This window comes from Equus przewalskii, chromosome 14, assembly GCF_037783145.1.
Source record: "Equus przewalskii isolate Varuska chromosome 14, EquPr2, whole genome shotgun sequence".
Classification (NCBI taxonomy): Eukaryota; Metazoa; Chordata; class Mammalia; order Perissodactyla; family Equidae; genus Equus; species Equus przewalskii.
The window spans coordinates 50,837,492-50,850,405 of NC_091844.1; the positions used below are offsets into that span (position 1 = coordinate 50,837,492).

Sequence of the window (12,914 nt, forward strand, 5' to 3'; positions counted from 1 at the left end):
TAGTCTCACCTTTTAAGTTACCTTTTAAGTCACCTTTAAGTGTTTAAGTTTTTAACTTGATAGAATGATAATTTGCAAGGATTTGCAGTAGAAGGCAGAGACTTAGAAATGCATGTGCCAAGAAATTAACATAAAGCTTTTGTTTTAAAGAAAGAAGAGGCTCTTAGCAATCTGGTGTCTTCTGGTAGGAAGATAAATCATTTTATAATACGGAGTTGTCCAGTAAAATATCTGTGCCTTTAGAGTTTTGTATATATATGTCGGAGCTTCATGGTTTGCAAATTAAAGAGCAAAGTAGAAATCTGTCTAAATTCTACTTACATTTCTGTATTGTTAAACCATTTTGCATGAAAGGCGTCTCAACAAAACAGATGCATTCTATTAAAGTGTATTTTTAAAACAAAATTACATTAACTGAACCCTTTAACGCATAATAATTAAGAGGTAGTTTTATAATTTTACAAGGAAACCTATGTCAATCAATCATCCTTTCTGAATGTAATAAAATTACAGTTAAGGCAATGTAGAGGCTTCTGGTTTTAAGAATATGAAGGAGGGGCTGGCCCCGTGGCTGAGTGGTTAAGTTCGTGCACTCCGCTGCAGGCAGCCCAGTGTTTCGTTGGTTCGAATACTGGGCACGGACATGGCACTGCTCATCAAACCATGCTGAGGCAGCATCCCACATGCCACAACTAGAAGGACCCACAACGAAGAATATACAACTATGTACTGGGGAGCTTTGGGGAGAAAAAGGAAAAAAATGAAATCTTAAAAAAAAAAAGAATATGAAGGGAAAAAATTTCTTTTGCTGCTTTCTTTTCTTGAAAGTTACCCTGAAACAAAAAGATACAGATTACAAAGTCCATCTTTGATGGAACTAGGGGATGTTTTTAACCCTTAATCTAAGTTACAATATGGTAAATGACCGTGTGCCTATGAGCAGAGCAACCAGTCTAGGTTAGAGCAGGTTATAAAACCTTACATTTAGGAAGATAAATTGGTAAACCTAATGTGAATGTAAATATGTTGAGGTGGTTTAAATAACTGGTAGCAAGTTTAGGCTATAGAATTATCACTAGAGGTCTAAACAAAGAAGAACAAGATAAATACTCAAGGGAAAATAAAAAGTTGTGCAGCAAAGAATATGTAGTTATACTTTATGGCTCAGCTCTGAATAACACACTAATCTAACCAAAATTGAGATATAACTACATTGGAAGAATACTGTGTAAATGTATGCAATGGGGGATAGAAAGGTAGGAAAGCTAAATTCTCATCTTCTGTAGTAGGAAGTCAGTAGATAATACCTAAAACCAGAAACTGAAGATATGGCAATACAAATCTTAAAAATACAGAGGAAGATCAAAACAATCAGCTATAAAGGAATTGAAAGTTGGGCCCTCTGGATAAGGGAAGATGAGGAGAGGGGGCTGCTGTTTACCTTAATAAACTTGTGAATCTAATTGGCTTTCTTAACTGAGCACAATCAAAACCTAAAGAAAACAGAAAGAGCATCCCTGCATTTGAATAATGTTTAGTCAATCTATATAGCACAGTCTACTTGCAGTACTCTATGCCTAACAAGTATAGCCAGGACATGACAGTGGCCTGTTAGTGGAATCTTCCTGGAAGCCCAGTCAAGAGCACACCTTTCCCTGCCACAGTCTGAAGAAATTAAGGAATAAAGCCATGAAGTAGCATGAGGAGGCTGAAGTATCATCTTTATTACTCTTAAAAGTTAAGTTGGAAGATACAGCTTAGAATGAGAACCAACTCCCAAATTAAATAGGCTTACCAACTTAGTCACAGGCAGTGTTCGTGGAATAGTAGCAGAAGGCATACTCCCTAAGGGCAGCTCACTTCTATGAGGAAAAGAGTGAAGCTGAATTGAGCATACCCAGTTTATTCTTTCCCAAGTCTAACAATCAGATGTGTCATTCAACTCCTGGCAGAAAGAGACTGAGAGACTAATTGAACTCCCTTCTCAATGATGATAACCTCAGAAATGTTGAATCGTTCCAATCTGACATTAAGTTCTTTTAGTCTTACAGCCTCTTGTTAAATTTGTTTTTGTTTCTTTGATGCTCAGTTTTGCCATAACAGTCTGTATATACATCCAGTGTACACTCATTTTATTTGGTATAAAATTTAAGAGTAACAATCATTTTTATATTTAAAGAAGCTGTTTTTGATGTAATCTCTCAGGTTTTTTTAAAAAAGGATATGATTATAATCCAAATGTAGAGATGTAAATTATAGATAATTTGCACTTTATTTGTAGAAAATGAAACCTGGAAACTAGTTCTGAATGTTATTCTCAGAAGTCCATTTTCTTAAAGAGTTAAGTATGTAGAACACTGGAGTATTCAGAATTACATTCTGTTTTTAACCTCTACTAGATTTGGCAAAAAGTTCATCAAGTCCTACTTGAGTGCTTGCTATGTGTAAAGTCTTGTATAGATGCTCTAGAAGTTGGTATTGTCCTTTCTCTTCAGGAGCTTTTGATCAGGTAGAAATGGATATGACAAATATAGAAATAGTACAAGGCAGTATATGGAAGTAGTATAAGAAAATACTTAGTGCTAAAGAGTATTTAAAGAGAGGAGAGCACATTCAGTTAAAGGGGGATGAAATGGGCTTTTAGAAGTGTTATCTTATAAATATCTTATTTTTTTCTCAATATTTAGTCTTGATTGAGCCTCAGAACTTAGGACATCAGTATTACAGTAACTTTTATTCTCATTATAAAGAGTAAAACGTGCATTATAGAAAATTTAAGAAATTCAGAGAAGTATAAAGGATACAAAAATCATCCATAATACCATTACTCAGATAATCACACTGTCATATTTTTGTTTCATCCTTCAAGTTTTATTTAAATGAAATTGATGTATACTATCTTGAAGTATATACTGTTCTTTTCTTTTAACATGATGATCTGTACAGTATGAGCATAAATCTTCAAAAACATTTTCTTTAGCCAGTTCCCTCTTATTGGGCTAAGATGAATGTTATTTTTTGTGTCTTTTTCTGTAGTCTCCAATTATGTCCTTAGGTCAACTCTTAGAAGTTGATTTCTTGGGACATTTTTGAAGGCTACATGGGTTTATTTTCTCTAATACTTAATATATCTTTTGGTAAAGGATATATATACTTATTGGGTAATGTATTTATTTATATTTATTGAATAAATCTTTCCCTGTTTTTCTTTCCTGGCTTTGAATGTACTCAGGCCAATTAGAGGATTTATAGTTCTCTGTCTTACTACAACACATTAATCTGTTTCCTTCTATGTTTATCATTTGAAGTTTAGTATATATCTATGTTTTATTCTTAGCGTCAAACATTGTTGTACTTAATTTTGATGTATACAGTAAGAAGGTTTTTTTCATGTCATTTTTTTTTGGAAAAGAGCCTCACCTACAGGTTTAATTTATTTTTCAGGGTTACTTTGAAAGTTGCAACATACACAGAAACAGGATAGCAGGCTTTGAAGTAAAAGCCTATGCTAACCCCACAGTGGTTCGATGTGAAATTCATCATGGGCAGACTGGAGGAATATATGTCCATGAAAAAGGAAGAGGACAATTCATAGAGAATAAAATCTATGCAAACAATTTTGCAGGTGTATGGATTACCTCAAATAGTGACCCAACAATAAGGTATTTATATATAATTATGGATGGAAATTACTTTTTCACTTTATGTTTTGTGTTATAAGAAAAGTCAAGAGGGGCCGGCCCAGTGGCGTAGTGGTTGCATTTGTGCACCTCCTCTTTGGAGGCCTGGGGTTCACAGGTATGGATCCTGGGCGCAGATCTAGCACCACTCATCAAGCCACACTGAGGCAGCATCCCACACAGCACAACTGCAATACACAACTAAGTACTGGGGGTTTTTGGGGAGAAGAAAGAAAAAAAAAAGAAGATTGGCAATAGATGTTAGCTCAGGGCCAATCTTAAAAAAAAAAACCAGGGTCTGGCCCTGTGGCCAAGTGGCTAAATGTGCTCTGCTTCGGCATCCTGGGGGCTGGTTCGGATCCTGACTGCTGACATGGCACTGCTTGTCAGGCCACCTTGAAGCGGCATCCCACATGCCACAACTAGAAGGACCCACAACTCAAATATACAACTATGTACTGGGGGGATTTGATAGATCAAACAAACAAAAAGATTGGCAACAGTTGTTAGCTCAGCTGCCAATCTTTAATTTCAAAAAAAAAAAAAAAGCTTTACTGAATAGATGCTTATTTTTTATTATTTCACATAATTATAGGGGGAATTCTATATTTAATGGAAATCAAGGGGGAGTTTACATCTTTGGTGATGGACGAGGCCTTATTGAAGGAAATGACATTTATGGTAAGCATGTGGTTTGTTCTATAAAATTTTAGAGCTTGGCCTGTCTTGTGACATTAGCAAAATGGACCACTTTGAAACCATCCAAGTAGAACTGATCCAATTTCTTTAACTTCTCAACAAAGATTATTCTGTGATTATTCACCTTAACATTTACTGAGTACCTACTATGTTCTAAGCACTATGTCAGATGCCAGGGATGAAAATATAAATAAGACTCTAGTCTCAATGAGTACGTACAGTTTCCTTAGATTCACTCCATTGTTTAACAATTAATTATTTCTGTGGTATAGTACTAACCATAAAGTGAAAATACTTATTCCTCATTAAAACTTTTGAGGTATTAATTCAGCAAACAATTATTAGATATCTGTGTGCTAGACACTGATATGTTCCTAGGCTTTCTGTTTTGCTAACACTTAACTAGATAATACTTACATAAAGCTTACTCAGTGCCAGGCACTGCTCGGAGCATCTTAACTAAAGTAAGTCATAATATTCACATCAACCCTGTGAAGTGGACGCTTTTAAATTTATTTCTCCCCCACTTATTGATCAGGAAACAAAGGCACAAGAAGGTTAAATAACTTATTCAAAGTCACACAGAAAGTAGATAGAATTCCTGAGATTCAAAACTTGGCAACGTGGCTCCAAAGTCTCTACTCTGAATCACTATACCCATACTGCCTACAGTCCTTCTGCATCTTTTTATACTCCTAGTTCTGTCTTGTAATGCTTATGGGCTGTAAGTATCTTTCCAAATATGATGTATTTCATAGAATCAAGCTTTTACTAAAATTCTAAGAATTTTAACTACTACATAATGTAAAACTCTTACTGTGTTCCACTAGGCTCCATATGTTGACACTGTAACTTTTATTTTTAAATAGGCAATGCATTAGCAGGAATTCAGATTAGGACAAACAGTTGTCCAATTGTTCGACACAACAAAATTCATGATGGCCAGCATGGTGGGATTTATGTGGTAAGTTAATGAATACACTTCTAGAATTTCATGCATCGAAACCGGGGGAGAAAAGTTGAGGAGGGGGGGCAGAATTATGTCTAGCTTTAAGTAGGCCATATTCAACTTTTAGAGTATAAATTTGTGGCTTTCTTTAGTATTTAAACAATAAATAAGACTCTTGTTCTCCGTGCCAGTACATGAATTACTTTCAATTTTATGGTGTGTGTAGTGTTCTGTAAAATTTAATCAACTGACTAAATTTAGACATAGGAGATACACCTTTTTGTTAAAGTCTTTAATTATAATTGGCAGTATGGGCTGAACTCATAACAACTGATTGGCAGTGTGAGTTATATTTGTTACACTGGAATTTTGCCAGTGTGACTACTGTTGAGTCTCTGAGATTTTCCAAGAGTATTAGGTAAAATCATAATGTCACTGAAAGTACTAGTAATATTAGACTTGAATATTTTTGTCTTCTGGAGAAGAGAATTTTTCATTTGAATTTATGTTGAAACACAGTTGAGCATCTTACAAAATTTCAAAACTTGTGTATTAGTCCTGTCTTCTGTCACCATGGTATATGAAACTGTTAGAACTGATTCAAGTATAAAAAGTAGGAAATTTCAGAAAGCTCTTTGTGTAATGCCAGTTGTGACTTTCATTTTTATTTACAGTTCTGGAAATGTCTATGTCTTAAATCTTCTGCTAAAAATAAAAATTTTAGTAACCTGACACCTTATCATTTTGAAGTTATTTCACCAGTGAGAAGTGTCAAGTAACTATTAACTTACTAAATGAGAGATCTTCACTTTGTTATACATCTTAGAATGAAATAAGTTCTTTTGCTAAAGAAAATTGAATGCTACTATTCTTACTAAAATAGATTTTAAAACTACAAAGTCATATAAAGAAAAGTATAAAAACTTTGGAAGCTTTAAACTCAGGTAGAGGCTACATAAAAAGAATGTTATCATTACCTCCTTATCCAGATAAAAAAACAAAAATAGAAATTTTTTTTTGACATAACTGTCTTTAAAGGGAGGAACACTTAAACTATTTATACAAGATATATATTATAATCAATGTAACTTTCATTTAGCATGAGAAAGGACAAGGTGTAATAGAAGAGAATGAAGTTTATAGTAATACTCTGGCTGGGGTCTGGGTCACAACTGGCAGCACTCCAGTACTGAGAAGAAACAGGATACACAGTGGCAAGCAGGTAAGATTATCCTGGACTCTTACATGGGAAATATATTGTTTTGTAAAAACACTTTATTGTCATTTGAAAAACATTTTTTAAATTTTAGGTTGGTGTTTACTTTTATGACAATGGACATGGAGTACTAGAAGACAATGATATCTATAATCATATGTATTCAGGGGTTCAGATAAGGTAAATGTTTCCACATTTGGCTTTCTTTGGGGAGGGAGTTAGGGATATGTAGGGTATGTAGAAGAAATTTCCTTGTTATTTAATGCTCAGTCTTTATTCCTCCTATTGCATATATGTTCACACTCTTGGCTTAAATTATCAGAATATAGCTTTTCTTGGACTAGCTGAGGACAACAGCCAATGGCCCATGTGCCATGAGAGCTCATTTCTACTGTTCTGTCACCCACTATGACAATCATATCAGCTGCTAGTGTACTCAAGACATCCTACTTGGAGAGTGGAAAGCTAATATAAACATACTTGAAAGCTATACCTGACTTGTCATAGGTAGTCAGTAAATGGAAACTTCTGTTTTTATGCTATTTCTGTAAAAAGTTTTTTACACTCCTCTTTCCTGTATTTTAACAGTTTTTGGAACTGTAGTAGTTTTAATCATATCATTCAACCCTTCATTTTACATATGAGGGTGGTATATAATAATAATAGTTATTTAATCTAACCTTCTCAGTTTAGTTTACATATTAGGAGACTCTTATAGTAATAATATAATCTATAGCTAAGTATGTTCTATGGGAAATAGAATTTAAAGCAAAATTAAACCAGTTTCTTTACTGACAGACTTCTCAGAGCATCTTAAAGGATTCTATTGTATAGTTAAGTCTTACTATGATTAATGTGGATTTTTCCACTATTACCTCATCTAATATGGCATATGGGAGTAGAGGCAATTGAAATGGCATTATTTTCTATTCTGTTCATAGGACTGGAAGCAACCCCAAAATTAGACGCAACAAAATCTGGGGAGGACAGAATGGTGGAATTCTGGTTTATAATTCTGGTATGTTTAATCTTTCTTCATTTTCTCAGTGCTAATAGTTGTTAGAAATATACTTTCTAGGGCCGGCCCAGTGGCGCAGCGGTTAAGTTCTCACATTCTGCTTCAGCGGCCCGGCATTCGCCAGTTCAGATCCCGGGTGCGGACATGGCACCGCTTGGCAAGCCATGCTATGGTAGGCGTCCCACATATAAAGTAGAGGAAGATGGGTGTGGATGTTAGCTCAGGGCCGATCTTCCTCAGCAAAAAGAGGAAGATTGACAGCAGTTAGCTCAGGGCTAATCTTCCGCCAAAAAAAAAAAAACAAATTATTAAAAAAAAAAAAGAAATACACTTTCTAAGTAACATAACCTAAATTTTTACATTTATAGGTCTGGGCTGTATAGAAGACAATGAAATATTTGACAATGCAATGGCTGGAGTCTGGATTAAGACAGATAGTAATCCTACACTAAGAAGAAATAAAATCCATGATGGAAGAGATGGTGGCATCTGTATATTTAATGGGGGTCGAGGTATTGTTGTTAATTTTGCATTAGTGAAAAACCCAGTTTTCCATTATTCTTCTTCCATATCTTTAATGATCAATGATATTGCCAACTAATATAAATTATAAATGAGTGGATCTCAGTCGTTTTTCTTATTAAGACTTGAGATGCTTTAGGAGATTAGTGCCTAGAGTTAAAGGAGACAAATGTTTACAGAACTTTTCTTTTCCTTTTGTAGCCACCTTGAGTACACCACTTGTTAGTAAGGCTTTTTTAAGGTATAGAATTTGTTTACATCCTCTCTGTAGACCTTTTATTATTCAATATAGTGATATGATTATAATAAATTTCAAAGTCAAGTTATAGAACTAGATGTGAGAAATTAATTGATCTGTAAATATATGAAATGTCTAGTAAATAATTATTGTTTTGTACTTGTTTACAACTGTGTTTGTTGGAAAATGTAATTAATGAAGCTGAGGTGTGCCCGGTTAGGATCCATAAAGGTCAACTCATTTTGCATTGAGGCAAAAGTTCCAGTCCCTAACCCTTGCAAATACATGTTCATAAAGAGACTGGAGGAGAATGTCGAATGCAAATTTATCACCATTGCTGAAATGTCAGTAACCCGACATCGTACATATCTTATAGAAGGATTCGTAGTTATTACTCTAACATTCCAAGATTTAATCAGCAAACTTTACTACTACAGCCAAGCAGTGATGATTCCATTAATGACATAGACTCTCCAGGAGCTTATAATCCAGTAATTCAGTAAAGTGACATATCTCTGATAGGAGTCTTTACAAGATATAATAAGGAAACACACTACAGAATGGTTGGTTTTATTTGTAAGGTGTTGAGAAAAGGTTCATGGAGTAAAATCACTCTTGAGCCGTGTCTTGAAAAATGAGTATTCACTGGTAAAATGGGGCTGGTGGGGGGAAGAGGGCCATTCCAGGTATAGAAAACATAATTTCACACTTTTCGTTTGTTCTGTACGTATTTACTAATTGAACACCTCTGTACCAACCACTGTGATACAGATGCTAAAGATACAGTGGTAAATAAAACAGTAGTGGGGCCTGCCCAGTGGTGCAGCAGTTAAGTTCACCCGTTCTGCTTCGGTGGCCCAGGGTTCACCAGTTCGGATCCCAGGTGCGGACATGGCACTGCTTGGCAAGCCATGCTGTGGTAGGTGTCCCACATATAAAATGGAGGAAGATGGGCACGGATGTTAGCTCAGGGCCAGCCTTCCTCAGCCAAAAGAGGATTGGCAGCAGTTAGCTCAGGGCTAATCTTCCTCAAAAAAAAAATGGTACTACATCCAGAAAGTTTATAGTCTAATGGAGTGACACATTGTAAACAAAAGTCTAACGGAAGCAGAGCTGTTGTAGTAAGGCAAAAGGTACAGAAAAAGTTGAGGCTGGAGAGGGAGAAGGGCCCAAAGCCTAAGAGGCTTTGTATATGTGGTAGAAAGTTTGGACTAGATTTTAGCAGTAGCACTTGAAGAGGTTGTAGTGGACATATGCAAGATTAGAGGCAAGGAAAAGGAATTCAGAAGTCAATACTGTGAGGTACCACAGATGGGTCAAATGTCTACAGAAATAAAAACATGTTTCACATCTTCAGGGAGCAGACACTAGAAGACAACTAAGTATAATTCACTGTATGTAAGTAAAAGGTCTTATAAGAGTAATATTACCTAGTACTTATTTAGTGCTGTGTACTTTTACATGTATTGACTCATTTAATCCTCATAATAACCATATGTGGTAGATGGTATTATGCCCATTTTATAAAGAAGGAAACAGGCAAAGAGAAGGTAATTTGCCCACTCAGAGCTAGTAAATGGTGAAGTCACTATTTGAAGACCTTAAGTCTGATTCCACAACCTACTCTTAATCATTATGTTATACTGCCAGGAGAACTATATAATTTTGATGGAAGGAAGGTGAAAACCTCCCAGAGGAAGTGACCTTAGGAAGAAAGAGTACAGGTTATTCCACGAAGAGGAAATAATATAAACCAAAGACATTAGGGATAAAAATGTATGGCATACTCAGAGCATAGGTAATGTAGTAAGACAAAGGAGGGTTAGGGGAATACTTTGAAAGGCTTTAAATGGCAAGTTAATTTTAAACTTTATTCTGAAAGTAGTTTTTTAAGCAGAAATGGGACATGATACAGTTGTGAGAAACTGGGAAAAATATAGCAGCAGAGACTGGAGTAGAGGATATTGATCAAGGAATTAGAGTAATAATGGCCAAAAATAATCAGGGCTTGAACTAAAACATTGAGGGTGCAGAGGTTCTAAAAAATACTGCAAAGGAGTTAATTTTAATTCAGCAGCATTCAGTGAGAATCAGCTATGTGCCAGGCACTGGGGATGCAATGGTCGGTAAACATGTCCCTGCTACCATGCAACTTTCCAGTTTATTGGTTACGTTTTTCTTTCTTTTTTTTTTTTTTTTTAGCAATTTTTGGTTAAATTCTACCTAAATAATTCTGAATTACTAGTAAACTTTCTTTTTGGCTGAAAAAGTAATCCTGTGAATTTCAGAAGGCAGTTAATAAGAAACTAAAAGAAAACCAAAATACCACCAGAAAGGCTAGTAAAATTTGTTATATGCATTAGCCTTAATCTGAGGAAATATTTTATTATAGGTCTCCTTGAAGAAAATGATATTTTCAGGAATGCTCAAGCAGGTGTTCTCATCAGCACTAATAGTCATCCAGTCTTAAGGAAAAACAGAATATTTGATGGATTTGCTGCAGGTTTGTATTTTCTTTTGTTACCTGTAGCTTGTTTTCTGTACATTGAAGTGTTTGGTTTTTAGTATATCAGTTCTTTTGCTTAATAAGTAAAGGTGTGCAAAGTATGCTGCAAAAGTGGCTGAATGCCTGTCTATTAACAGTTGCTTATGAGAGCACCTAATCCAAGTTCTGGATACTTCCACTCAGCCAACCTTTATAACATTGCTCTTGCCGTTCATTAATTATGAAATATTGAGATAGAATAAATGCAGGCTTGTACTGGCATTAGGAATACAGATAAATTCAAGCCCTCTGGCTTCCCAAACAGAACTTTTCTTTTTTTTAATCTTGATAAGTGAAATCTAAGTAACTTACATTTCAACTTTTTGCTGGTGGAGACAATTACTTTTAGTTGTTCCAAATAACCATCTAGTGCCTTTTCTCTTCAGTAGGTAAACTAGCTGCTACCTAAACATACTTCTGGACACTATCCTCTTCTACTTGGTTTGCAAAGAAATTTTAAAATGTCATTATTAATAAGTAGTAAGTTATGAACCATCTGTATCATTCCTTCCTTTAGCAAGGATAGTGGACTATTAACAGTGGAAAGTGAATGTTACTGTAATTCAAATAAACATTTATATTTTATTCTTAGATGTTAAAATTGTTAATAGACTTTTTATGTAAAAGAACTAGTTTACTACATTTGTTGTATTTCAGGTTTCTTTTAAGAAACTATATAAAGTGATGCATCTACTGTTTGTAAATTTTACTTCAGGTATTGAAATTACAAATCATGCAACTGCAACACTAGAAGGCAATCAGATTTTTAACAACCGGTTTGGAGGCTTATTTTTAGCATCTGGTGTTAATGTGACAATGAAAGGTATGTTGTAGTCTGTTCTGCCTGTACATACACAAAATGTGCCATGAAAAGATATAATCAGAAGCCCCTGTTAATTCAATAACTTGCTTCCTTCTGGCACTATCTACAAAGTTAGCATTAACTCAAGAGAACTATTTTGAAAGTGTTGACTTGTTCTAAATAGTTGGAATATCTTGCACAAGAAGATCCATTTCTATTCTTAGCTGTTTTTTACTTCATTGGTTAGCCTCTTTTAAAGCACTTAAAAAATGACTATTAGAATAGTCATATAATCTATATTTCTATCTTAAGTTTTTATCCTCTAGAATTTTACTTATTTTTTCTTCTATTACAGATAACAAAATAATGAACAATCAAGACGCCATAGAAAAGGCTGTTAGTAGAGGCCAATGTTTATATAAAATATCAAGTTATACCAGCTATCCCATGCATGATTTCTACAGGTATATTTCTAAGTTATTTGTGAGTCTTGAAAAGGGGGAGATAGTGATTTTTCTATTCTAAACTGGCAAGACCTAGCATTTTCAGACCTCTTTCCCTTAAATATATTAGCTAAGACAGTAAATTGGGTGTTTGTCAATGGAATGAGAATGTAACTGAAAATTTTCTAACTCTTCACATTGAGTTCTGTGATCAGTCTACTTCAGGATCCTGTGTTGGGACCATAAATAATGAAAAATGTTAATACTGCAGTAACTATAGATATCACTGGAAATGTGGAACACAATGATTCTATTGTTTTCCTAGGAGTTTCAAAGGAAAGCTGTCTTTAAGTATTCCATATATCCTAGTCGCTGTGAGTGGATTTTTACTCCCCTCTCCCCTAAAGTGATTCAAGTAAAGATCTGAGGACCTTAATTTTTTTAAATGAAAGTTTCAACTGCCTTTCTACAACTTACAAGTCGTTTTCCTCAGAAGACACAAGACAACGAGAGAGTCTCTTATTCCCTTCTTCAAGTCCCTTTTCAGAATTAATCTGGGCTGGAGCCACAAAATTTTTTTGGTCCTCTTCTCTTGGAAGCTAAAGGTCACAGAGTAATATATAAACAAAGTGCAATTATTTTGAATAAATAACATGTTCGAGAAAAATAATGTAAGCTTTTGCTTTTTAGATGTCACACTTGTAACACCACAGATCGAAATGCCATATGTGTGAACTGCATTAAGAAGTGCCATCAGGGACATGATGTAGAATTTATTAGACATGATAGGTATGTAGCACAC

General features: G+C 34.8%; 1 protein-coding gene across 2 annotated transcripts in view; it reads left to right on the forward strand.

Moving 5' to 3' along the window:
* Window positions 1-12,914, forward strand: part of FBXO11 (F-box protein 11) — an 89,252-nt gene that overhangs the window by 74,943 nt on the left and 1,395 nt on the right. For both annotated transcript variants that reach the window (XM_070572738.1, XM_070572739.1), the window contains exons 12-22: window positions 3,445-3,662; window positions 4,276-4,361; window positions 5,249-5,343; window positions 6,428-6,550; window positions 6,639-6,724; window positions 7,486-7,562; window positions 7,931-8,074; window positions 10,715-10,825; window positions 11,583-11,690; window positions 12,025-12,133; window positions 12,803-12,901. In XM_070572738.1, the coding sequence (XP_070428839.1) occupies window positions 3,445-3,662; window positions 4,276-4,361; window positions 5,249-5,343; window positions 6,428-6,550; window positions 6,639-6,724; window positions 7,486-7,562; window positions 7,931-8,074; window positions 10,715-10,825; window positions 11,583-11,690; window positions 12,025-12,133; window positions 12,803-12,901 (1,256 nt within the window). The remainder of the gene's footprint in view (window positions 1-3,444; window positions 3,663-4,275; window positions 4,362-5,248; window positions 5,344-6,427; window positions 6,551-6,638; window positions 6,725-7,485; window positions 7,563-7,930; window positions 8,075-10,714; window positions 10,826-11,582; window positions 11,691-12,024; window positions 12,134-12,802; window positions 12,902-12,914) is intronic.